This window comes from Bufo bufo, chromosome 9 (assembly GCF_905171765.1).
Source record: "Bufo bufo chromosome 9, aBufBuf1.1, whole genome shotgun sequence".
Lineage (NCBI taxonomy): Eukaryota > Metazoa > Chordata > Amphibia > Anura > Bufonidae > Bufo > Bufo bufo.
This window is the reverse complement of record NC_053397.1, coordinates 74,099,208-74,127,017: the sequence shown is the minus strand read 5'-3', so window position 1 is coordinate 74,127,017 and position 27,810 is coordinate 74,099,208. Positions and strand designations below refer to the sequence as shown.

At 45.1% G+C, this 27,810-nt stretch overlaps 2 protein-coding genes across 3 annotated transcripts in view; one reads left to right on the top strand and one right to left on the bottom strand.

The window, feature by feature from the left end:
* LOC120979470 (9,11-endoperoxide prostaglandin H2 reductase-like) overlaps positions 1–17,440 on the bottom strand; it is a 225,033-nt gene extending 207,593 nt beyond the window's left edge. Inside the window, exon 1 of the mRNA XM_040408253.1 lies at positions 17,321–17,440. The gene's annotated coding sequence lies outside the window, so the exon portion shown is untranslated. The remainder of the gene's footprint in view (positions 1–17,320) is intronic.
* On the top strand, positions 7–27,412 carry DPH5 (diphthamide biosynthesis 5). 2 transcript variants are annotated; one of them, XR_005774291.1, is made up of 8 exons: positions 7–276; positions 1,414–1,538; positions 13,072–13,180; positions 17,463–17,583; positions 18,957–18,996; positions 20,160–20,263; positions 25,623–26,431; positions 26,776–27,412. XR_005774291.1 is itself a non-coding variant. In XM_040408251.1 (7 exons), exons 1-7 carry the CDS (start codon positions 142–144, stop codon positions 25,859–25,861), a joined length of 873 nt encoding a protein of 290 aa, XP_040264185.1. In that variant the 5' UTR covers positions 7–141; the 3' UTR covers positions 25,862–27,412. The 2 variants fall into 2 exon arrangements, 1 of the variants encoding a protein (XP_040264185.1); XM_040408251.1 differs by having other exon boundaries at positions 25,623–27,412.
* Positions 27,413–27,810: the final 398 nt, after the last annotated feature.

Here is a 27,810-nt window from a genome sequence, read left to right as displayed (position 1 = left end):
TTGCAAATACCGGAGGTCAAAGGAAGCTGCTTACGACAGCCGTATTGTGCGGCGGTGTTGTAGCTGTCAGCGTGACTGTATGGAGACTGGTATATAACGCAGACACCCGAGCAGAGTGACGTCCTGCAGGCTGCCAGGACCATGCTGTACCTGATCGGACTGGGTCTGGGGGATGCTAAGGATGTGACCGTGAGGGGCCTGGAAGTGATCAAGAGCTGCTCCCGGGTCTATCTGGAGGCATACACGTCTATACTGTCCGTGGGCAAGGAGGCTTTGGTATGGGCATGGCAGAGCACATGATGCGTTTATTCTCCAGCAGTGTGAATACTTCCTGACACCAGATGATTGCATGCAGCCGTTATGTGTGCCCTCACATACATGTAGTACCAGTGTGGGGGGAGCACTGCCAGGGCTGCAGACTTTGATTGGCATGGTCTGCTTGGTGCACAGGTGGAGCGGTCCTAGGTGTGCGCCAGCCGTCCTTTCTCTTGGGCCTTATTTATAACAGGTTCTAGGGTTGAGGTCACTTTTTTGTTTTTTTTAAATAAAAAAAAAAATTGACAGCCTCCAAATTCATGTTTGTAGAGTAGAACTGGCTTAGTTGCCCATAGCAACCAATCAGACTGCAGCTTTTTTTCCCCCACAGCTCCTTTGGAATCTGAAAAAGATGCACATTACAATGTGTGCATGGTGATTTTTAAAAGTGCAAAAGAACTGCTACAAAATGGGTGTGACCACCCCTTTAAGTGCACTGAGGGCCAGGCGGAGCCCCTTGGTGCACCCCAGCACCCCTCCTTCACCAGGGCCAGGCAGGATGACGGTGCTACAGCCTTGCCCTGTTATTCAGCCATCAGAGAGAGGGCTTGGCTACCGAGCTAGGGGGCACCAGGGGGCTCGGGCCTGCCCTCGGTGCACTTAGCAGCTCATTTGCCTACAGGTAAAAATGTTTTTTAGGTTTTTTTTCACCGCAATGAAGTCACAGATCAGCTAATGAAAGGTCCAGTGAGCTAACCCGAGCAAACATTGTGCTTGGTGACAGATTCCCTTTAAGGCCTCATGCATACGACTATGTATTCTGCGGTCTGCAAATATACAGATACTGTCCGCGCTGCATCCACATGTTTTGTGGACCCGTTGACTTCTGTGGTCCGCATTTCTGTCTTTCTGCAGGACGGACTTACGGATCCAGAAAGCACACAGATCATCCATGGGCTTTCTGCATCCGTATATCCATTACGCCAAAAAAAAAGTCTGCAAAATATAGGTCCTCCTAAAAACTGGGGCTGGCACGTGGGCCGCATCCGATAGACATGGCTAGATTGTATATTTTTCATTTAGCAGTCAGGAAAGGCTTATACTCCATAGAGGACACACCGTAATGATAGTACCGCCATGTCTGCTTCACCTGTACAGGAGGAATACTATGGCCGCGAGCTGATCCTCGCCGACCGCGAGACCGTGGAGCAAGAGGCCGATGAAATTCTCCGAGACGCGGCTGTCACTGACATTGCCTTTTTGGTGGTTGGCGATCCATTTGGGTAAGAGGAAGCGCCTTATGCAATACACTAATTATAATTCATCTGCATATGCCTACCGACCTCTGGAATAACATGGAAAGCCTAAGGCCCCTTTCACGCGGGCGCAATGTGTGATGCAAATGCATTTGCGCCCGCATGGAATCCGGACCCATTTATTTCAATAGGGCTGTGTACATGTGCGTGGGTTTTCACACATCACTTGTGCGTTGCGTGAAAATCGCAGCATGTTCTATATTCTGCGATTTTTCACGCAACGCTGGCCCCATAGAATGAATGGAGCTGCGTTTTTAACGGATGGTTGCTAAGAGATGTTGTTTGTATACCTTTAGTTTTTTATCACGCGCGTGCAAAACGCATTGCACCCGCGCGATAAAAACGGAACGCGATCGCAGGCCAAACTGAATGACTTTGCCTGCGAAATCACGCATTTTTTACTATACGCATTCGCAACGCATCCAGACCTAATCCGGACACTCATCTGCAAGGGGCCTTAAGGGCTCATTCCGCTTCCATAGTACAGGCCCCTTTTTTTTTTTTTTTTTTCACTTATTATTTTTTTCATTGAGAAATCCACCGCCAAGACATTTATAGGCGTTGTGCAAGAATGGAGGCGGTTTTGGCAACCCCCCCCCCCCCCCCCCCCCCCCCATTCTGCAGGACCTTCAAATAGAGGATGACGTTGCTCCCCGCTTCTTCTCCTGCAGGGCTCCATGGATGTCAACATCCGGTTAGACATCACCACGGCCAGTCACTGGCCTGTGATTGGCTATGGCGATGTCAAAACGGATGATGACCTCGATGGAGGATCACAGGCCTGCAGGAGAAGGAGCGGGGAGCTGGCGCAGTGGAGCTGGTAAGTCCTCTTCCCTTTGCAGGTCCTGACTCCAAGGAAAAGAAAGATCGGGCATGTTGGATTATTCTTCACATGTATTTGGGAGAAGAACCTCTTGCCAGATGAATGAGCGCTCCACCGACATCTATTGGAGGTTCATGGGTTATCTTAAAGTGGTATTCCCGTTGTTTCAAGTTATCCCCTATCCCCAGGATAAGTATTAGATCGATGGGGGGGCCCTGCATCCCCCCCTGAAATGAACACGAGCTGATCCGCTGAACATGTGTATGGGCTCCTAGACGCTGGTGCTTACCTTCCTTGTGGGGGTTCTGTTTTTTTTTTTTTTGTATCCGTCCTGGATAATTTCCAATCTGTTGTAATTGACGGAGGTGGCTGCTGACCCCAGTAATGGCTCGCCGCTGCCGGCCTTCACATTTATTAGGAGCAGCGACCCCCTATGTAATAATTCAGCACTGGTGTCAGAAATCTGCTGCGTCCAGTTATATAATGGCGTTTGAAGCGGCGCGGCTTGAGTTAATTTCCGCTCTTGGGATACATGGGGGGAGTTTTAACACCTTATTCGCCGTTGTCATTGCTATATGTCTCCCCTCATCTCTGGAGGATGCCTGCGAATGTACTGTTCTATTAGGGGCCAGCTGTATACGAAATGCACACGGACGACATCCGTATTTTTTGGGGATCCGTGTTTTGTGGACCGCAAAAGACATACGGTCGTGTGCATGAGCCCTTAGGCAGGCAGATTGTCCGGAACGAGCGTTCACAGGGATGTTTGTTCCCGATAATCTGTTAAATTGTGGAAAAACTTCAGAATGTGAATAAACCTGAAGGCCACATGCAGACAGTGCGTATTATGCAGATTTTTCAGTAATACAGCTACAGTGATGAGATTTTTGAAATCTCAGCTAGAAAGTGCAGAAATCTTTTGCGTGGAAGTTGACCTGTGGTGCGGATTTCGAAACCTACAGCATGTCAACTGTGTGCGAATATTCAGTGCAGATTTCATCCTTTGCAATGCATATCCGCGTCAAAATCTGCCAGTAACATGAGTGGAATTGGTACTGAAATGCAGTAAAATTGGACAAAAATCTGCTTGGAAAATCCACATAAACCCTTAGGCCCCTTCCACACGAGCAAGAATTCTGCATTGCGCCCGCACAGAATCCGGACCAATTCATTTAAATGGGGCTGTGTACATGTGCTGTGGTTTTCACGCATCACTTTTGCGTTGCTTGAAAATTGCAGCATCTTCTATATTCTGCTTTTTTCTTTTTTAAAATTAATAATTTTCACGCAACGCTGGCCCCATAGAAGTGAATGGGGCTGCGTGAAAATTGCATCGCATCTGCACCTGCTTGCGATTTTTCACGGATGGTTGCTAGGACATGTTGATTGTAAACATTCCGGGTTTTTTTATCACGCGCGGGCAAAACACAGTAAATCGCATTCCACCCGCGCGATAAAAACTGAATGCAATCTGGATGGCTTTGTTTGCGAAATCGCGCAGTTTTCACTGAACGCATCCAGACATAATCCGGACACTCTCGTCTGCAAGGGGCCTTAGGCTACCTGAACACGGTACAGATTTGTATGTAGAAAATTCTGAAAATCAAGAAATCTGCGCAATAAACCGCACAAAAGACACACACACACACACACAGTTGTGTTCAAAATAATAGCAGTGTGTTTAAAGTGAATAAAGCTCCAAATCCTTCTAATAGCTTTTATTTCCATACACACAAATGCATTGGGAACACTACACATTCTATTCCAAATCAAAACCTGAAGAAAAAAATATCAAATTTGTGTTGTTCCTCTAAAAAAAAATTTGAAGAAAAGTGAATATAAGGGCTCTTTCACACCTGCGTTATTGTCTTCCGGCATAGAGTTCCGTCGTCGGGGCTCTATGCCGGAAGAATCCTGATCAGGATTATCCTAATGCATTCTGAATGGAGAGTAATCCGTTCAGGATGCATCAGGATGTCTTCAGTTCCGGTACGGAACGTTTGTTGGCCGGAGAAAATACCGCAGCATGCTGCGCTTTTTGCTCCGGCCAAAAATCCGGAACACTTGCCGCAAGGCCGGATCCGGAATTAATGCCCATTGGAAGGCATTGATCCGGATCCGGCCTTAAGCTAAACGTCGTTTCGGCGCATTGCCGGAGCCGACATTTAGCTTTTTCAGAGTGATTACCATGGCTGCCGGGACGCTAAAGTCCTGACAGCCATGGTAAGGGGAGCGGGGGAGCAGTGTACTTACCGTCCGTGCGGCTCCCCGGGCGCTCCAGAGTGACGTCAGGGCGCCCCAAGCGCATGGATCACGTGATCGCATGGATCACGTCATCCATGCGCATGGGGCGCTCTGACGTCATTCTGGAGCGCCCCGGGAGCCGCACGGACTGTAAGTATACCGCTCCCCCGCTCCCCGCTCCTACTATGGCAACCAGGACTTTAATAGCGTCCTGGGTGCCATAGTAACACTGAAAGCATTTGGAAGACGGTTCCGTCTTCAAATGCTTTCAGTACACTTGCGTTTTTCCGGATCCGGAGTGTAATTCCGGCAAGTGGAGTACACGCCGGATCCGGACAACGCAAGTGTGAAAGAGGCCTTAGACTGTTCAGAAAAATAGCAGTGTTTGTATTCTTCTTACAAACTCAAACATTCACTATATAAACTGAAAAATGTTTGAAGATTTTGCTTTCTTTTGAATCACTTAAATAATATTTAGTTGTATAACCTCTGTTTCTGAGAACTGCTGTACATCTGTGTTGCATGGAGTCAACCACCTTCTGCCCCTGTGAACAGGTATTCCAGCCCAGGATGATTGGACTACATTCCACAGATCTTCTCTATTTCTTGGTTTTGCCTCAGAAACTGCATTTTTGATGTCACTCCACAAATTTTCTATTGGATTAAGATCCGGGGAATGGGCTGGCCACTCCATAACGTCAATCTTGTTGGTCTGGAACCAAGATGTTGCACGTTTACTGGTGTGTTTGGGGTCGTTGTCTTGTTGGAACACCCATTTCAAGGGCATTTCCTCTTCAGCATAAGGTAGCATGACCTCTTCAAGTATTCTGATGTATTTAAACTGATCCATGATCCCTGGTATGCGATAAATAGGCCCAACACTGTAGTATGAGAAACATCCCCATATCATGATGCTTGCGCCACCATGCTCCACTGTCTTCACAGTGTACTGTGGCTTGAATTCAGTGTTTGGGGGTCTTCTGACAAACTGTCTCCGGCCACGAGACCCAAAAAGAACAATCTTACTGTCATCAGTCTACAAAATGTCTCTTTAGGCCAGTCAATGTGCTCTTTGGCAAATTGCAGCCTCTTTTTCAACAGTGGGATTTTGCAGGGGCTTCTTGCAGATAGCTTGGCTTCACATAGGCGTCTTCTAATTGTAACAGTACTCACAGGAAACTTTAGACCTTCTTTGATCTTCCTGGAGCTGATTGTTGGCTTAGTCCTTGCCATTTCGGCTATTTTTCTATCCATTTGGTAGTTTTTCGCTTTTTTTCCACGTCTTTCAGGTTTTGATTGCCATTTTAAAGCATATAGCGATCATTTTAGCTCAGCAGCCTGTCATTTTGTGCACTTCTTTATATGTTTTCCCCTCTCCAATCAACTTTTTAATCAAGGTACGCTGTTCTTCTGAACAATGTCTGGAACGACCAATTTTCCTCTGAATGTCAGAGAGAAATGCACTGTTACCAGCATATGCAACATTTGCTGCCTTCCTTCCTTAAATAAGGGCAATAATTGCCACCTGTTTTTCAAAGAATGAATGACCTCACTCATTGAACTACAAACTGCTGTTATTTTGAACATGCCCCTTTCAATAAGTGATTGAATTACACAGAATCAGCAGCATGCATGTCATGACTGTTGGGTTTCTATTACTCTACTACACCTGCTAGTAAATTATTTGCCATGTAGAAATATCATTTCTACCAAAAACAGTGATTGATCAGGTTAGTGATGTCTGACTGCTATTATATTGAAAGATAACAGCCTGATGAACGTTTAAAACTAAAAAAAACAACACCTTTATTAAAGTCTGTTTAAAAACAGGGTGAGGGAAGACCCATATGTCACAGTCTGTGACCATCAGGCAACTAGTCTTCAGGGGGATACCCAGAATATACTTTGAAACAAGCGTTCCATCACTCTATGAGTACAGATCGCACGCAGCTGTTGATTCCGAAACCTAGAAGCACTGCGGACTCCACGCCCAGAATTGTCGCAACTTTTGACAAGGCTCATAAAAATGTTTGTGACATTTTACAAAATCACTGGTCCATCTTGCAATCTGACCCAGATATTGGGGAGCTTATTCCGGATTTTCCCTCAATTACGTACCGACGTAGCTTAAATCTACGTGACCACTTGGTGCATAGTTTATATACACAACCTAAATCTGAGACCTGGTTGAAAAATACCCTTAAAAGGTACCTTTCCCTGTGGCTCATGTATCATCTGCAGAAATATCTTGAGGGGAATTTTTTATTAGCCATACAACAGGCAAGAGATATAAGATACGGTTGTTTATCAGATGCACTTCTGTGGGTATTGTATATCTAATCAGCTGCCGATGTGGGTCACAATACGTCGGCAAAACAAGACGTGAACTGAGACGCAGATTTGGTGAACATTTGTCTGACATCCGCAATAAGCATGACACATCAGTGGCACGTCATGTATGCAATATGCATGACGGCAACCCTGATGTGTTAAAGGTACAGGGGATTGAACAAGTGAAGATGTCAATTCGTGGAGGGGATATTGATATACCCCTACTACGAAAAGAAGCGATGTGGACATATAAGCTGCAGACAGTTCAACCACTTGGGCTTAATGAGTCCATATCTTTTGCCAGCTTCATCTAAATACAGTAGTCCCAACACATATGGAATGATATGTGTTAATCTATATCAGAACTGCAAGTCTGGTGTTATAGTTGTACACATATCCTTCTTCTAAATGCTGCCTTATATCATAACATGCAAATGCATTTGGTTCAATTTTTCTTTTTTTTTTCTTTCTTCTTTTTTCCATTTACTGTATCCGGCATATATGTTGATATACATCTATGCATGCTATGTATACACTCTACATATTGCCTTTGTGCTGCGATGTGCAGTGATTTATATCGTTAAGTCTGCTAGTGTATTGATAGAACCCCTCCCTGTGGGTGTCACATGACATGGATGGCGAGCGGTACCTGCTGGTTCGGTTGATGAATCCTTATGGTACCCCGTCCAGTGGATCTGCTCTGGATCTAATGACATTGTGCGGGCCGCGATTTTCATTCCCCCTGTTACTGTAAAAGCGCTACATGCGCCAGGAGGTGTCAGAATCATTTTCGGCATCGGCCGGTCGGAGGGCGGAGCCATTGAGCCCGCCCCTACTTCTGATTGGAGGTGCTACCTGCACACCCCTCCTGATGGGCGGGGCCTCGGCCGTATGAACTCGGCGTTCTATCGGCCGCATGCGGCCATTACAGCGCCATGAGCCATAGCACACTACAGTGCGGCTTCCACTGTCTTGACACATATATCTAAAATAAGCTCCTGAAGAAGCGTGACAATGTACAGGTCACGTGGAAACGCGTAGAGCTGCTGTAAATGTACTAGGACACGGCTCTCTAGGCAGGACTGCACCAGATGCAAATAATTTTTTAGTCAGCCTCAGAGTATGCATGGGATGAATGGATGAGCCAAAATATACTGGCTACAGCTGTGTGTATGGAGCTAAAATATACTAGCTCTGAGTGACTGTATATAGCCAATACTGGCTGCGGGCATAGAGTTGTGACCTCAGGTATTGACCACTGGCCACTGGTATTGACCACTGGCCATTATTGATCCAAACTCTGTACCATATCTAGTGGTCTCAAGTCTATTGAGACTTCTATCTGACAGAGGTAGTGAGACCTAGTGTATTGAGCATTGTAGGATATATATATATATATACACCAGCGGGTACAACCTTGTCCGTATATATAGTCCACAGGTTCATTGGTATACACACACTCTGCATCCGTTCACACTGATATTAGTGTCCGTTTTCCTGGCTTGCATACGCTAGCAATCCTAGCTAGCAAGTCAGGTTCTAGCCTAGTCTTTCTAAATGTACAGAGGTGTTATTTGTTCTCCCCCTCTGTATGTTATTTGAAGACTAGTTGCCTGATGGTCACAGACTGTGACATATGGGTCTTCCCTCACCCTGTTTTTAAACAGACTTTAATAAAGGTTTTGTTTTTTTAGTTTTAAACGTTCATCAGGCTGTTATCTTTCAAATATTATAGGAACGTCTACTGATCTATTATTCTAAAGTGTGTATTTAAATCTGCTATTATTTTGAACACAACTGTACATCTGCACTATTTATCGCGGTTTTGTTGCCTTTTTTGTGCTGTTTTTATTGTGGATTTTTGTGCGGATTTTCTCTTTATATTAACCACCCAATTAAAGTCTGTGGTGAAAACGACTGTACATAAGGTGTGGAATCGCACAACTGACGTGCTGTGGATGTCAATATACGCACCGCAAGTCAGTTTCTGCAGTGAAGATAAAAGCAAAGTGTACTTGAGATTTGTCTAAGCACATTTGCTTTGCTGGTACTGTATTACAAGAATCCATGCTGAAAAAACGCACGTAATCCGCATGATGTGCAGGTAGCTGTAGGCCACCTGCACACGGGTGCGGGTAAACGCACATTAAGTCCGCACGAATTTCCATGCGGATTTATGTGCGTTCCTGCAGCAAATCCGCACCAAAATCTGCAATGTCTAACAGCGGTTTCTGGCTCGGATTTGATGCGGTTTTGCCGCAGATCTCGCCCTTCTATTGAAAAGGGTAAAATCTGCAGCTAAAACCGCAAACATAATTGACATGCTATTTAATTTGAAATCCACACAGCAGGTCAATTTCTGCACGAAAAAAAAAACACTGCAGAGTGTCCATGAGATTAGTATAATCTCACACACTTTGCTGGTACTGTAATACGCTGCGTTTTTTCCTGCACAGAAAAACTGTGTGCATTCTACGTGTGCAGATGGCCTTAATGTTTGGAGTTTTTTTGTTTTCCAAAAATCCTTCTGCAATTTTCTACCAGATTATCAGACTTTTTGGATTATCAGGTGCCAGATAAAAGGAGAACTGTACCGATATGATAGTGTAACCCTAACTGCCCCTGATCCGCACCAGCCACCTGATTGATGAAGGGTTGGAGAATGCAGGCATCTTTTTTTCTATGGGTCAGCAGCACAGCAGATGATCTATAAAAAAAATCAATTAATGAAGAGCCCCCTAGCGTGACCCTGCTCTTTCTAGCATCATTTTTAACTGTTTTACGTTCTAGTCCGGTGCACGATACAGCGAGGGCTGAATGCCCAAGTGGATCAGGACAGACATCCCTTCACATTACAGATGCACAGTTCTACTCACTATCTATGGGCCTGCAATGTGTTTCGGGAATTTACATTTGGACATTGAAGGATCACAGTCACATACTATATTGTGGTTCAAGATGGCACGTTCTCCCAGTGGGCAATGCTTGTTATCTGACAGTTCAGACTATCCAAATCCTCGACCTGTACAGAATGAGGAGATGGCTTCTACAGATAAAATGAGCGTTCCTGCCAGTCCCAGCTGTGTCTGCACCCTGATTAATGATGCCCCCAGTAGCCACTTAGTAGTCAGCACATGGTCACACCGTGGCCATGCTGGGATGCCGTTTGATGAGCCCTAATAATCATCTATCTTCATAGAAGACCTTTTTTTAAGATTTTTCCCCTCTGCCATGTCTGAAATACTCATTATTCTCTTTTTAGTTTTGAACATGCATGTAATTTTATGCACATTATTTTATTAAGCTTTTGATGCTTTTTTTTAAATACATTTTAAAAACCTTATTTGCATATCAGAATAATTTTTAATGAGGGGCTCCTTTGTCTGTGGAGAACAGGTGGCCTGGTGACCTTTAGTGCTCTCTGGAGAGGTCAATGGGCATTTCACTTGGGGGAAATATCAAGACCTTTGACTGAAATTGTTTTTTATCTAGAGAAAATCGTGGTGATAAGGAAATCTTGATGATGGGTCCTCATAGGAACTTTCAACAGAGATTAAAAATGCACCAAACATCCCATCCTCCAGCAATACACATTTTGATGGAAATGGACATTTTATTTATTTTATTTATTTTTGATGGTTTATTATTATTATGTGTGTGTGTGTGTGTGTGTGTGTGTGTATATGTGTGTGTGTGTGTGTGTGTGTGTGTATATATATATATATATATATATATATATATATATTATATCTCCATCCATAGAAAAGGTCAGGCAGCACTCCGTCTAATGTAGCTGTAAGGTGCCCGCGGTGGTCCCTCGATACAGGACGATGAAACAACAGAAGAAAATCCGCAGCACTCCTTGAAGTAAAAAAACGTGTAGTTTTATTCACACATGTCGAAAAATTTACGTTTCGGTTCTCTCACAGAAGAGTCAGGTGACTTGAGAAAGGTTCTGTGAGAGAACCGAAACGTTGTCAATTTTCGACATGTGTGAATAAAACTACACGTTTTTTTACTTCAAGGAGTGCTGCGGATTTTCTTCTGATATAATATATATATTTTTTATGGTTTCTAGAACTTCATATTCTAAAATAGGCATTCTGCTGGGGGGGGGGGGGGAGAGACTAGGTTGATCGTTTATTATACTGAAATACGCCTAAATTGGGGGCGTATTTCAGGCGCAGATGTCTGCGCCTTCGCCCTGCTTGCGCCTCTTTATACCTTCGATGGATCCACCGCCAGCTAAAACGCAGGTCTTATTAAATGTGCCCCTAGGTGCTCAAAAGTAGAAGATTCCTTCATGAAATATCCTCTGAAATGTCTAGTTATTGCATAGCAACAGTCCAAGCAAGCATTTGGTGACATCTGCAGACCTCCTTCATCCTGTGTGGTCTGTTACCAAGCGGTCATCTGCCTTCCACAGGCTGACCATAGAAGTCAAGCATGTGTCACTAGGGTAGCCCCAGTGGACTATTGGAATCAGAACTCATACACTTCGCCCTATTACAAATGCACATGGAATGAATCCATGTGGGTCCACAATCTACTTCCTTGTGGCTCCACTTTTACACACATGTAGTGTCCGTAGAACGTTCTCTGTGAGCTCCATCCTTTGTAGAGTGGTATGGCCCTTGATCTTCAGAAAGGCCATCTGACCAATGAATGGGACATCACAGACCAAAGAAGAGGCTGCAGCTGTCCTGAGGGCCCTTTCCAACAGCTGTTCCATTGGCGCGCTGGACCCCCACTGATTAGATATTGAGGGCCTAGCATGAGGGTAAGCCATCAATATTTAACTACTGGAAAACCCATTTAAAGGGGTTGTGCCACTACACCAACATATCTCCTAACTGCAGTATAAGGGAGAAAAAATGGGTTCACTCCTTTTAGGCATCTGTAGGCCAGGCAATGCTCCACTAGGGAAAAAAGATGTGCAATTTAGCTCTCTTTCCAAAAAGAAGGCTAAGCCTCTGATAGCCCCAGATGTAAGGTAGCTATACTGTAAGTCATTATTTGACCTTATAAATAGAACGTAATGTAGGATTATAGCCAAGCTAGTACCTCCTCTGCTGACAATGGTTATTGCTCCTCCCCGGTGCAGTGCGTTAAGCAGTTATTTAGCGTGTTACAAGCAGTTTAGTAGTAATAGAGCATACATGTCTTCCTACTAGAGGTGGCACATTAGAGAATAGTAGGTTGATGGCTGAGCACCTGGTGAATGAACAATCGTGTGATGAATGCCCCTTACTCCATTGCAGCCATAAGCCTTTTAGTCTATATTGGCCATTCCTCTGGATAGGTCATCAGTATCTGATCATGGGGGCCTACCCCCGGCCCACCGATCAGCTGTTTGAGAAGGCAGCAGCACTCGTAGTAGCACCACAGCTTTCCCGCAGCTCACCAAGCACAGTGCCGTATATTGTATAGTGCCGGTGCTTGGTATCGCAACTCAGCCCAGTTCACTTGAATGGGACTGAGCTGTACTTGGGCCGTGTGACCGATGAACTTAACGTCACCAGCCTAGGCTAAGGTGTGAGAAGGCCACGGCCCTCGCAGGAGAACTGGTGCCTTCTCAAACAGCTGATCGGCAGTGGTCCGGGTGTCAAGCCCCCACCTATGAGATACTGACGACCTATCCAGAGGAATACCCTTTTGATCTCTGTAAGTGTATAGTTATATTTATCTCAAGTTATTGGACACCTCTGTTCTAACAGTAAGTGGTTCCAGCAATCAGATGATCACCAGAGACCTCCAGCAATCAGATGATCATCTGTGGTCTGGCTAAAACCTCTAGCACTCAGCTGAGATTCCTGAGGAGTATGTGACTGCCCATACATCTGCTATTACATGATGCCTCTTCAAATGAATGACCGTGTATTACATGGCCAGGTCAAGAACATCAAAGAGTAAGCCACTTCATAACCGCTCTCCTCGAGGGACCTTCATCTACGGTGTCTGGTATATGGACAGCCCTTTGATGTGGTATTTAAGTCCTTGTACACCTATCTAGCACCGTCGCTATATATGTATAATTATGTAAACCATTTTGGTCCTTATCCTGTTCTATTAGTTGCATATTTATCATGTATTTCTGTGCAGGGCTACAACACACAGCGACCTGGTTCTGCGAGCTGCTAAGGCAGGAATCCAGCATCGAGTCATTCACAATGCATCTATACTGAGTGCTATTGGCTGCTGCGGCCTTCAGGTGAGCATACGTTTTTACCTCGAGGCTAAAATGATACTTATTAACCAAGGCCAAGCTGCATCATATCATGGTAAACTTTAGTCTCTGCAAAGGGTTTCCAGGATCCTCTGGATAGGTCATCAGTATCTGACCGTGGGGGGGAAGGGCAACATCTGGAACACACGCCGATCAGCTTGTCCTGTGAGCACCACGGCCTTCTCACCAAGCACAGAGCTGTACATTGTATAGCGGCTGTGCTTGGCATCGTGCTCAGGCCACGGGACGCATGAATGTGATTTTTATACTGATGGCCTATGCTCTGGATAGGTCATCAATATCTGATCATGGGGGTCTGACACGCGGGACCCCCTCTGATCAGCTGTTCGAGAAGACAGCTGCACTGGCAGTAGCACTGCGGCCTTTTCTCTGCTTTTCCTAGGCCAGTGACAACATGGTTATGGTGGTCTAGGAGCAGTTCCTCCCTATTCAAGTCAATGGGGTTGAGCTGCAATACCAAGCACGGCCACTATACAATGTGCGGCGCTGTGCTTGGTAAGCAGAGGAAAGGCTGTGGTGCCCACAGGAGCACCGGTGCGGTGCCTTCTCAAAACAGTAGATCAGCGGGGGTCCTGGGTGTCGGACCCCCACCAATAAGATACTGCTCACCTAGCCTCAGGATAGGTCATCATTAGTAAAATCCTGGAAAACCCTTTCAAGTTGTCACATCTTTTATCTTTGTGGGATGTACAGCTTCGTATTCTTGTGAAATGGAAAGATCTGTGTGAATTTACACATAACGAAGCCGCCGTCTGACGCCGGCGTACAAGAGAGTAATGATCTGAACGTCAAGGGTATGCTGAGGATAATTAATATCCACTACATTGAGCTGCTTTGTGGCGGTAATAAATAATTGTAATGTGTACCGCACAATACGGTTCACACTTTACACAGATTTGGTGTGATTATCAGTGGCTGGGGGAGGAAGGGAAGCACCTTACAAATAATCATAAATTAGGCTTTGAATGTAAGCAGTGAAGGGAAGACGCTGGGCTAAGCGCGCAGCAGGATAGCGGTGAGCATCTGGTGAGCAGCACTTTATTGCTGGGAGGGCTGCAGGCGACATGTTATTAGCTTACATGCAAGTGTCCCCTGGAATGGAAATGTGTTTCCTGTTGATAGAAAGACGGAATAGATACTTCCAGGCGCTGGCCAAGACAGATGTAAACCATGAGTGCAATAGATCAGAAAGTCCTTCTATGAAGCCAGCGAGATCCAGGTCAGGTCATTGGCACGGTGTGTGTGTGCAGGGGATATTTTATGATAAGTAGGACGGTTAACCTCGTTTCCAGAAGCCATGTCGTCCCCGCACTGCATCTCTCAATACACAGATAGCAGATACCGACCTTCACATGGCTTCTATGGGGAAACGGGGGATACTGAGCGCTAAACTGAAGAAGAAAAATAATACAAGGGGATAGGGTAAGGCATTTTAAGGGGTTCTCCCCCATCATTATGGGTGGATCCCCCTTGAAATGCGTCACCCCGTGCCCTTGTAATTATATCTTTGTACCCAATAAATGTCTTCTTCAGTTTAGTGTGTCTTATCCCCCATTTTTTCCCTACTGTATTTCTGAGCTCCAGCCTGGAGGGTCAGCAGGATTGAGCAGCTTCTGGAGTGGATCTTGGACCTTGCTCTGGTCGGTCATTTCATGTAAAATCCGTCTGTTTCATCCGTGAAGATGTCTGTGAAGGATCCATGTTTGTGTTTTGCCCTCCATCTATCAACCATATTCCACTGAATCTGCTCCGCTAAAAAAAATAATTTCCAGAGCATCTCCTACCAATGGTCCACGAAAAACAGACCCGACACAGATGCCGTCCGTGTTGTGCCAGTGGTTTTTTCACGGACCCATAGACTTCAATGGGTGTGTTATGGTCCACATCAGGAACCAATGTAGGGCCTGTCTCCATGATTTTTATTTCCACTGACTGGAACAAACACCTTAAAATCAATGGGTCCATGTGCTGTCCATGGAAATGTGACCAAGGCCTCATTCCCTACAGGTAAGCTGAGGCTTGAATGACAACCAGAATCCAAGGGTCGGCCATTGAAAGCTCGTGCCGATCAGGACGTTCGAGCATTAGATTTTCTGTTATCTATTGGCCCTTTTAAAAACTGTCCAAACAAATGACAGAATCACTTTGTACCTAAGGTAAGACAGATCTATGGTTGCTTTTGTATACATTTCATAAGTGCTCGAGGATGATGCCCTATGATCCCGTAGTGCTGCTGACATTTTCATTGCATCCTCTCCACGTTCCTCCAGATCTTCTGCGCGTTCTTCAGTAACGTGTGGCTTCTCTCTACCCTGTCGCCTATTTACTCTGACAGGTTCCTCTCTTGTGCCACGGGCAGGAAGCAGCTGCTCTACAGGTCGCTGTCTGGCTCTGCCCTGCTGACTGTTCAGTACGTTACCAGGCACCATCTTTAAAATGTTACGTTCTAGTATAGTCCTACAAATACGCTTGTAAAGCGCGGCATACTTCAGTTTTGTTTCGGCTGCCACCCTAAGGTTAAGATGACCAGATGTCCGCGCAGAGGTCAGCCTAGGAACGCCTGGAGCTTCTTGAGGAAAGCAGCAAAGTCAAAGACTTCTCTGTTCTCAAGCTTACAGTTATTGATAGAAATACAATTTACCGAACATCTTGTCATAAGAAATGTAGTATCGCCGCTACGAAACTCAGCAGCTCCATTTACTTACTGCAGGCACTAGTTCCTAATGGATGTCAGAACTGATCTCTAGGAAGTTCATATGTCAGCAGACTAATGCATCTTCAAACATGGACATCTGAAGGATTGGCAGGAGGTACTAAACACCATCCCCTGAAATGGTGGGAAGAATATGTATATCTGTGGTGGCATCACCCGGGAGGACAGTCAGACAACCAATCGATTGCTCATCCATCTGTTGCCCAACTCAAATTACGTGTCCATGAGAAGCTTTCAATGCCAGTTACAACCTTAGGCTACTTTCACACCAGCGTTTATGCTGGACCCGTCATGGATCGGCAAAAATGCTTCCGTTCTGATAATACGACCGCCTGCATTCGTTATGAACGGATCCGGTTGTATTATCTGTAACATTGCCAAGACGGATCCGTCATGAACTCCATTGAAAGTCAATGGGGGACATATCAGTTTTCTATGGTGTCAGAGAAAACTGATCCGTCCCCATTAATTTACAGTGTGTGTCAGGACGGATCTGTCTCGCTCCGCACCACAACCCGGACAGAAAAACACTGCTTGCAGCGTTATTCTGTCCGCGATGGAGACGCAACCAAATGGAATGGAATGCATTCTGGTGCACTCTGTTTTGTCCCTATTGACAATGAATGGGGACAAAACAAAGGGAAAAGCGCAAGTGTGAAAGTAGCCTTAGGCCCCTTTCACATGAGCGTGACTGATTAGGTCCGGGTGCGTTCAGTGAAACTCGCACCATTTTGCAAGCAAGTTCAGTCAGTTTTGTCTGCGATTGCGTTCAGTTGTTCAGTTTTTTTCCCGTGCGAGTGCAATGCGTTTTGATGTGTTTTTCACGCGCGTGATAAAAAACTGAAGGTTTGCCAACAACACATCAGTGAAAAACGCATTGCATCCGCTCTTGCTTCCGGATGCAATGCGTTTTTCACTGAAGCCCCATTCACTTCTATGGGGCCAGGGCTGCGTGAAAAACGCAGAATCTAGAACATGCTGCGTTTTTCACGCAACGCAAAACCGATGCGTGAAAAACAACACTCATGTACACAGACCCATTGAAATGAATGAGTCAGGATTCAGTGCGGGTGCTATGTGTTCACGTCACACATTACACCCGCTCGGAAAACTCGCTCGTGTGAAAGGGGCCTTAGTTTTTCTCCTCTGAAGTCATTTCAGTCACTTGTGTATCTATTACCCAAATGTGTCCCTAGAGTAAGCAAGCCCCATCAGGTACCTCCACCTTGATGCCACCATTGCTTTCTGTAGTTATATCCTACTGGTGTTGTCCATAGAGAGAGCCTATACAGGCGAGAGTCATGTAAGGTAACCAACCCCCATCTCAAAGCTTCACTTCACGGATATGTTACCAGGGTTGTGCACTAGACATCTTACAGAACCCCACTAACCTTTTGAGGATGAAGTTCAGGGATAGACTTCCTGATAACAGAAGATGCAGAATATATTGGATTCAGTAGGACATGAAGTAATACCGCCACTTATCTAGTGACGATGTCGAGCAGTAAGTCTCTGATCTTTTCTGCATTGCAGCTTTACAATTTTGGGGAGACCGCCTCCATTGTCTTCTGGACAGACTCCTGGAAACCAGAGAGCTTTTATGACAAAATCAGAAGGAACCGACTGAGTGGACTGCACACTCTCTGCTTACTAGGTAATCTGGTAGATAAATAATTTGGGGGTCACGTCTTCCCTTTAACTTCCTAGAGGATGATTTTGGATGAGATCACTGCAGTTTTGACCCCTCAACGCTGCTGGATAGGAGAGGTTCATAGCAGATAGAACGTACCGTGTGCATGCTCATACTAGTTGCATCATCAAAAAAAATCCGCCTCACGCTGGGAGTCCCCAAACTGTGAAGACCCCTGGGCTTTGTCAGTGTTAACTGCAGAGGCCCCCTTTAAATGTTCCTTGAACTGCTTTCTTTTGACCACCAAACTCACTTGGTTTTGTAGTCTTTCCCCAATTGATGTCAATTGGCAAAAGTTCCAGGGATGGGGTCTTTAAAACCACCCCATGCACTGCAGTTGTGTGTAGAAATGGCAATCCCTAAACTTTTACTTAAGGATATGCCACAAATGTCAGATAGGTGCATGTTCCACCTCTGGGACCACCTCTATGTCCAGGACAGGGCCCCCAAAGTGAAGGAGAGCACACGGCACACGCATGGTGTCCTCTCCGTTCACTGCTGTGGGACTCCTGAAAATCGTGATTCCCATAGCAGTAAATGGAGAGCAAGAACCATTCACCGCTATGGGATTGCTGGAAATAGCCAAGCCAGCGCTCAGCTCTTTTGGGAACTCCTATAGCACTGAATGGAGGGTGACCATGCATGCCTGGCTGTCCTCCCTTCACTTCGGGGGACTGGAGGATAGAAGCAGGTCTCAGAGGTGGAACCCGCGCACCTATCTGACATTTGTGGCACTTCCTAGCGATATACCACAAATCTTGAGATGGGAAAACCCCTAGAAGTGTTTGTAGAAATCCTCGTTCCCGATAATTGCCCTGTGTATAAGGTGACGTCAATAACCCAATAAACGAGAAACCGCTTGTTCGTCAGGTGACCATCATTTTCTTCCAGGACCAAAAATCCTGGTTTGTGAGTAGCAGATCACCCCGTGTAAATGGGGATCTGCTTCCCAGAAACCATAAATCTGTATGAAAAGCAGCAATCGCTTGTCCCCATACAGAGGAAGTGATTGCTACATGACAACCAGGCAATTATCGGAAATGTTTGGTTTTCCTGTTACATCATCCTGTGTTTTAAAAGACCATTGCTTACGAGGAATATCTGGACTATTTTTGCAAGATGAAATGAATGATACTACAATGATACCTCGTTCAGATTAGACCTAAAGCCGTCTAGTGGCTGCACCTATGAGTTGTCCTTTTGTAACAACAGTTTGCATTGCTTGCCTATAAAATTTAGTCCTTGCAGCCTGTCCCTCAGGTCCTGCCACTCGACTAGATCTTACTATGGCACCAACGTGAAGTATTGTGGTGACAGGTTTCTGTGTTCTGCTGCAGATATAAAGGTGAAGGAGCAATCCATAGAGAACCTTATGAGGTGAGTAGCTGTTCCTATACTGACAGCAGCACTGTACCTTTAAATCCTATCTAGGCTTGTATTGACCTCTACTGGACAATCCGAGAATAGCAGAATCTACCTGTTATGTCCATAGATGAATGATTGTTTGGTGCAGCACCGTTGTATAAGAAGAGTTGAGAACAGTTGCCGTCGTATTTTAATAATATTCATAGCAATGTAGACCATGCCGAAAAAAGAGAGAACATCAAGATAGAGATTACTGTGTGGTGCGAATGCACAATCCGCCAAATACACGAAACCACATATCCGATATAAATACATCCTTTATTTCATCATAAAAATATAAAATATTACCCGATACATATATGCAGGATGGACTCACAATATGACAAAACCCAGGTCTGAAAAAATCCCACCCCAATTCAAATGATAAGGTGGCACAGTGTATTTGTGGTTGGCTCGGACATACATATGCAAGGAAAAAGGCCTATATACATTGCCACCCATATCCTTCAGTCCTAGGGGTGGCTAACTAGTCATCACGCTTATATTACAGCCATCAAAATGTATAATCAGTGCAACATAATAGAAGCCAGGGTTTCCCAACTCCGGTCCTCGGGACCCACCTGCCGGCCATGTTTTCTGGGTTTCCTTAGTATTGAGCAGGTGATAGAATTAGTGTCAGTGCATCAGGACTTACCACAGGTGTTCATTCTGTGGGATATTCTCAAATCCTGACCGGTAGGTGGGTCCCGAGGACCAGAGTTGAGAAACCCTGATTTAAGGTGCTCTAAGGAACACATCCCAACTGAACAAGTCTATAGTTTCACAAAATGATGGAACAACGTAATAAAATACAGACCCAGAGTCCAGGGGGTGAGTAACCCCGACAAACCTTTCGCCTGGCTTCCTCCTGGGAGCGCCCCTGGACTCTGCAAAAAAAATATATGTTTAACGTAAAAATGTGATTTCTATACTAGGTCATTTTCTGATGACACATTCCCTTTAACCGCACCTGAACCTCGATGTGTGAACATACCCTTACTATTAATGAGATGACTGTAGTGTCACGCTCCACTCATTTATTGTAGACGTAAAGCATGCGCCGATTTCAACGGCATTTCATACAAGAACTGTGCGCGAAAAAGTCTCGGCAATAATGTGTTGTTCTTCCCTTACAGAGGAAAAAAGGTCTTCGAGCCTCCGCGTTTCATGACTGTGAATCAAGCAGCAGAGCAGCTTTTACAGATCGTGCAGAACAGAAGGGAGCTGGGAGAGGAACTTGGTGAGTCTGACCTACCTACATAAGGCTAGGTTCACACCTTACTGTTCCTATACCATTTCTTTGTGGATAGTGCACTGACCCACTCACTACTATAGTGCCGCGCCATGCAGACCCGTTATACAGATGACATCTCCTATTCTGCTCCGCATTGTGGAAGAGAATAGTCCTTTCCATTGTTAGGAGTGAGAAAAATGCAGAACGGCCACAGAAGTTATCCGTATTTTGTGGATTTGTGGTTTGTGTACCGAAATACGGACATGGTCGTGTGCACGAGGCCTTTAAATGAGAAAACAATTTGACTATTGTATCACAGCCAAATCTTTACATCCATAGAGGCGTTCTATGTAAATCCGTGCTGTTAAAGCTTACGCCGTGTCCTGTAGACAGTGGGGGACATTTATCAATAATGGCGTAAATTTGCTCCAAAAAATACTAAAGTTACAAATTAAAAGTGGTGATTTATTTTACTGTCAAAAGGCGCACGTTGCTGGTAAAATGTGACTTTTTAAAATGTCAACTTGATTATCCGCCTATTTCTCTTGATTTGCAACATTTTAACACCAAAGGCACTAAAATGCGACTTTTTTTAAACTTAAATGCGCCATTTCAACCACCCCCAGCTTGCGATTTTTGAAGCATATTTGTGACATTTCCACTGGTAAATTGCGACTTTGGTCTCGGACTCGGGGACATTTTTGTTTTGTGTTTGATGACCGTCCATTTACTGACAGAACGCTGCTGTTTAGCTCCTTTATATTAGGTAAAAATAACCGCAGTCTGTTTTAATACTTACCTGTCACTTGTTCCCACAACGAGTTGGTTTTTCTTTTCACAAATGTGACTTTTTGACAAAGTCGCATCTTTATGCCGTAAATGCGACTTTTTACCAAAACACCACCGCATAAGCTGGCTTAATTGTCCACAACAATGTGAGGCATTTCTGCCGATAAGAGGATAATAAATGAGGAGTAATATGCGCCAATTTGATATCGCCGGCCACTTTGACGTTTATAACTCATTTCTGGCGTGATGCATTCTTTGTGGTCAAAATTCTGGGGAAAACAGTTGAATAATTTGGCGCAAATCAAAATGCCATTGTTTTTAGTGCATTTTATGCCTTAATTCTGGTGCAACATGCTTAGTAAATGTCCCCCAACGTGTATTGGTCGAGCGTAGTTTATTTCATTGTTCGTCTTCAGGCTCTATATTTTGTCTTGGATCCACCCAGCAGAGAAGAGGTCCATGACCCCGTCTTCTTTGCTGCATTATTTAATGTTGCATTCACATCCTTTTGGCGTGCAAATGCCACATCCTGCACGAAGCCTGCGACACACCCAGGTCCTTAAGACTGACAGACACTACAGGATGGGCTTCCTCCAACCTAAGACGGATCTGCAAAAATTGCCTTTCATAAACGCCTCTTTATCACCCAAAGGAACTGACATGTCTGCCCTCGTCTCAGCCTGGAAGGATGTCCTCCAGCATTGTGTGAAAAGTGTCAAGCACCATCGTTTCTATTGCATTCAGACTACATTAATCACATGCCTCATGCACATAACCGGATCCATTTTGCAGTCCGCAAATGGATTATCCGCAGTCCCCAGCGCGAGTCAAATCAAATACTTACCTTTCCTGCTAGGGGCGCCACCGACACTCCACAGCTCTTTTACTGTCCTCTTTGAGCGATGCCCTGGGACCTGACATCACACAGTGTCCGGTCATAGTGCGCACTTACGTGTGTGTGTACGTCAGGAGGACAGTGCAGCGCGGTTCCAGCCGGCGGGAGACCGCGGAGCGGTGAGTAATAGCGAGCACTTCACTCCCATTCTGTGGTCACATGGTACAAACAAATTCTCAATGCCCAAAAATTTAGCATTGAGGATTTTTTGTGTCGAGTTACTCAATTGATTTCAGTAATTGTTTCAGGCCTAATTCTAATAAACCACAAGGGCCCTGCAGTAATATATAGACCAGGATTTACATGGTTTTCATTCTCATTAATATTGTGGGGATTTAAACTAATTTTGTATATGAATTATTTTCATAAAAATGTGCTTGGTATATGTATATATATTATTCAATCAAAAGCTTAAAGGGGTTATCCAATTTCTGAAACGGCCCCCTCACAGGTAATATACCTACCCCGTGCCGCTCCTGTCTCCGCGCCGTCGCTGCTGCTTCTCCCTGTACACAGATGAAAACATCTAGTGTCGGGGGGAGCAGCCAATGGCAGGCGGGGACGAGCCTCCCTAGCGTCACCCATGATGCTAGGGAGGCTCGTCCCCTTCCCAGCCTGCCATTGGCTGCTCCCCCCTACACTAGATGATGTTTTCATCCGTGTACTGGGAGAAGCAGCAGCGACGGTGCGGGGACCAGGAGCGGCACGTGGTAGGTATATTACCTGTGAGGGGCCTGGCACTTGGAAGGGAAGGGGGGGGATGTTTCAGAAATGAAATAATCCCCACTCCGCATTAAAGGGGTTATCAGCGATCTATGCACCCTTAAATCCCTTCCATTATCAATTACGGTTGGGGAGTCGCTGTTTGGGTGATGGAATGTGTCTGCAAAATTCTATCTTTTTGCAGAACTGACCTACAGATGCGGAAAGTACACAGATGATCCATGTGCTTTCCACATCCGTATGTCTGTTCCAGAAAAAGATAGTCTATTATATGTCCTATACTTGGCCTGGCCGCAAAATGCGGGCCACGGAACCATTGAAGTCAGTGGGTCTGGAAAAAAATGCTGCTGCAACACAGAGGGTATCTGTATTTTGTGGACCACAAAATGCATATGGTCGTGTGCATGAAGCCTAGTACGATTACTGGCAGAGCCCTCTAGCGGTCTGTTTACCAGTCCTTGGGGATGTCAGGCCCTGTAGGCCCTGGGTGAACATCATGTATAACGCACATGGACGACACCTAAATGGTCATTGGACTCCAGAAGGAAATCTCGTCAGGCTCTCTGCACTACTCATACAATACATTATTATCTGCTGACGACTTCCATCTCTTACATAGGTATTTAAATACAAAGGATCTGTATGTGTCCCCAGGGTTTAAGATAGAAGAAGGAAGTGAGAACACATATTGTATTCTCTCATCCATTGAGATTGACAAGTGCGAAATGGATTAACTCCCTGCATACAAACCATAGACGTCCTATGAGGACATGTCTGCAAACTCTCTGTAGTTGTAAAACTACAGGTCCCAGCACATCCTGCTGTTCAGCATTGCAGACCTGCTCAGGGCATGGGGGGGGGGGGGGTCAGCGGGAAGTAAGGTCTCATTCACACGGCTGTATCTTTTTTTTTTTTTGCAAAATTGCGAATCCGTGTGCATTCTGCATTTTGCGGATCAGATCTTCTTTCTCCTGTGTAGAAATGCCTATTGTCTGCAATTACAGACAAGAATAGGACATGTTCTATATTTTTTGCGTGGCCACGGAATGAAAGTACGGATGAGGAAAGCACGCCTCTTTTGCGGCCCCATTGAAAATTGTGGAACAGATGTGGACAGAAATATACCGTTGTGTGAATGGGCTCCTAAACTCAGTTTTTTCTGCTGATGAATGCACCTCTCAGACGTTTTCTGCTCTTAGCCTCCGAATGGGGCGGATTGCATAAAGACAACAGCATTTTACAGATAAATATACACCTTACTGGGGTTTTACAGGATTTTCACATTGATGGCCTATCCTCTGTATGAGATTGGTGGGGGTCCAGCTCCTGGCACCCCCGCCGATCAGCTGTTTGAGGAAGCCATGCCGCTTACTGGAGAGCGCAGTGAGCGCCTCAGCCTCCTTGCGGCTTACCAAGCACAGCGCCGGCTATTGGATAGTGGCTGTACTTGGTATTGCAGCTCAGTGCCATTTACTTGAATAGGACGTGTGACCGATGAACATGGCTTGAGAAGAGGCCTAAGTGCTCATCGAGTGCAGTGGCCTCTTCGTACAAACAATGGGAGTCGGTGCCGGGAGTTGGACCCCTGGCAATCTCATATTGATGACCTATCTTGAAGAAAAGGGAAAGCCCCTTTAATGCTAACATGTTGGAAGTTTCACTGTATACTGAAGCTATGTGAATTGCTTCTGTCTAGGTCTGACTTGCAGGCAGATCTCGGTTGGATTACATTGCACTTTCATTTAAAACATTTAAAAAAACAATCCCCTTCTGCTACTATGATAGTTCTGTGCACCCCCCATTAGATTTAAGGTGGCCTTACACATTAGTCTAAAGTTGATCAAAATGGAGGATTTCAACCAAAATGAATGTTCGGAGAAATTTATTAACCAACCATCATTGTCTGAAAAGAAGTCGGCCATGTTTAATATTTTCGTCCGATTGTCGTATGAAAGTTTGTTCGTTCAAAGAAATATCATTTGTAGATAAAAGATCTTTGTAAGAACGTTCCCATAGAGATCTTTCGTCCATTACCCAGTTTCATGGAACGTGGTATGGGTAGTTTGAAAAACTGTCACATCCGATATGGCGTAATATTACTTCTTTAAAAATCCTATAATGGATATAGGAGAGATGGAAGGAGTTCAAAGGCGGATGACTAGGTTATTAAATGGTTATTTACAAAGGGCCAGGGGACAGTCTATATATTCTATATATGCGTGGAGGAAATGTGATTTAGGCATCAGGACAGGAAAGTATTCTTTACAGCTAGAGTAATCAAACTATGGAGTGTTTTCCCCAAAGAGTTAGTAATGCCAGATACTATGTTAGTATTTACAGGGGTATTCCAGTTATGTAAAGTGGATAGGGGTTAACTATTAGATCAGTGGTGGTCCTACCGCAGGGACCCCATGCCATGTGGAGCCCCTGGAAATAGATGGAGCAGCCGCACACATGCCCAACTGGCCGCTCTGTTCATTTCCGAGGGCTCCATGTGGTACCTGCCTCCCCTTCTCATAATCAGTGGGGGTCCCAGCGGTAGGACCCCCACTGATCTAATAGTTCTCCCCTATCCTGTTGACCGGGGATAACTTTACATAGAATACCCCTTTTAAATACTGACCTAGTATCTAGCATTACTAACTCTTTGGGGAGGACATTCCATAGTTTGACTACTCTAACTGTAAAGAATCCTTTCCTGATGCCTAAATCCCCTTCCTGCCATTTATTTCTATGGGAGCTCCGGAGATAGTTCAGCTAGTGGAGTCCAGTGCACTGTAAAAGGCCAGGGCTACATGGCGGTTTTTGATGTAGCACAACCATGGTATGTCCCCGTGGGGGGAAAAAGTCACGGGTTATAACGATAATTCTGACTGGTCACCTGTTGCTAACTAGAAGCATGTTTTGTAATGTACCACATACTGAGCATTCTAACCTTGGTTCTGCTTCATCCCCCAGCTCTAACCGAGAACACAATCTGCGCGGGACTGGCCCGAGTCGGGGCTACTGACCAACATATAGCAGCGGGCACTCTGCAGCAACTCAGCACGGTTGACTTTGGAGGTCCTCTTCATTCACTGGTGATAAGCGGCTGCATGCACCCCCTAGAACTGGACATGCTTAGACTGTTTGCTGTGGAACCCTGTAGCTTTGATCAGATAAATGTGGAGGACAGCTCAACATATCTGTCGTCATAGACAATCCGTGAACCATCTGCCCTACTCGATGCAGGAGCAGCTGCCCAGCCTGTGGCAGCAAACAGTGCTTTGTGTTTGTCCCCTTGTGTTACTGTGCCACCCTCAGTAGTGATAGAGTAATATCCTAGGGATGCACCGACTGCACACTTACTATATATGAGCTAAATCCAGATGTTAGAATTGGACCTCATGCACGCGACCGTATCAGTTTGACGGTCCACAAATTTTTGGATCCACAAAATACGTATGAGTTTGTGGTCCGCATTTTGCAGATATGTTCTATATTTTTGCTGAACGGACATGCAGATGTGGACCTATGTGCATTCCGAATCCGTATGTCCGATCAGCAAAAAGATACAGTAGAACTTTTTTCATATTTGGCCGCAAAATGCAGACCATGGATCAATTGGAGTCAATGTGTCCGCAAGAAATGCGGATGCAGCATGGACAGTATCTATATTTTGCGGATCCGAAATTTGAGGATGGCATAATACATACAGTCGTGTGCCTTAGGCCTTTAAAAGGGTTTTCCAGGATTTTTTTTTAACTGATCACCTTTCCTCAGGATAGGTCTTCAGTATCTGATCAGTGGGGGTCCCACTCCCGGGATTCCCACGGATCAGTTGTTTAGAGTAGGCAGCGGTGCTCCTGTGAGCTCCTAGGCCTCATGACACATGAACCTGTTGTCACTTGGCCTAGAAAAGCAGAGAGGAGGCCATGGCGCTCACAGGAGTGCTGCTGCCCTCTCAAACAGCTGATCAGTGGGGGGTCCCGGGTGTCGAACCCCACCGATCAGATACTGATGACCTATCCTGAGGATAGGAAAATTTTGTATCAAGGACTGCACCAACGTCCCACTTTCTGGAAGCGTCACAGTCACCAGCGGTTCGACTCTTTCCCGCTGAAAGTAATAGGAATAAAACAAGATTATGACCAGCGTCTTCCTTGTGCAAGTTTTTTATTCCCAATCAACACAGCAAACTGGCAACGTTTCTGCCTAACACAAGCCTTTCTCAAGCCATAATAAACATCACACAGTGTGAACTTGTATACCTCCTCCACAAAGGGGTTGGTGATAATTGGTACAACCCCTTGTGGAGAAGGTATATAAGTTTACACTGTGTGATGTTTATTATGGCTTGAGAAAGGCTTGTGTTAAGCCGAAACGTTGGCAGTTTGCTGTGTTGATCGGGAATAAAAAAAAAACTTGCACAAGGAAAACGCTGGTTATAATCTTGTTTTATTCCTATCCTGAGGCTAAGTCATCAGTATAAAAATCTCAGAAAACCCAGAAGAAACATGCAATGAATCACACTCCTGAAAATGAAGCATGGTCATTCCTCCTGTGGGCCAAGCTCTCCAAGCAGCTGGCTTTATTAAAATACAGAATGTTGGTGCATCCATAATATACGCTCAGGCATTTTAATATAAACCAGTTCACCCATGTTCACTCTTCTATCCCACTGGTTATTTATTTGGAAGCACAGGAGTTTTCCAGAAAAGCTTGTTCTTAGGCATAAAAATGAATAAAACAATAAAATTTTCAAGTAATATCTGTTTGTGTTTCTCATTTCCCTTCCCTACAGTATTAGTGCATGTAATCCGGCCGTGGGTTCTTATTCAGACCAGGGTACAGGATGCAGTGGAATTGCACGTGGAAAATCTGAGTTTACAGTAGCACAATAGCTGCACGTAACTTGACATGTGGTGCAGATTTCATCCACTGTGAATTTATGTGGTGGATATCTGCTGCAGACTTCACCCTTTTCTATGCAGAAGGTGAAATCTGCAGCAATCTGGCAACTTACCCTCTCTAATTTTTGCAACAAAATCTCTACCTCCATTTCTGTATATTACAAAATTGCAGCTTTTTTTAAAATGTCTTGCCAGTAAGGGTACCCAGCTGTGTTTTTTAACCTCTTGCCGCAAACCTAACGCCGAAAGGCGTC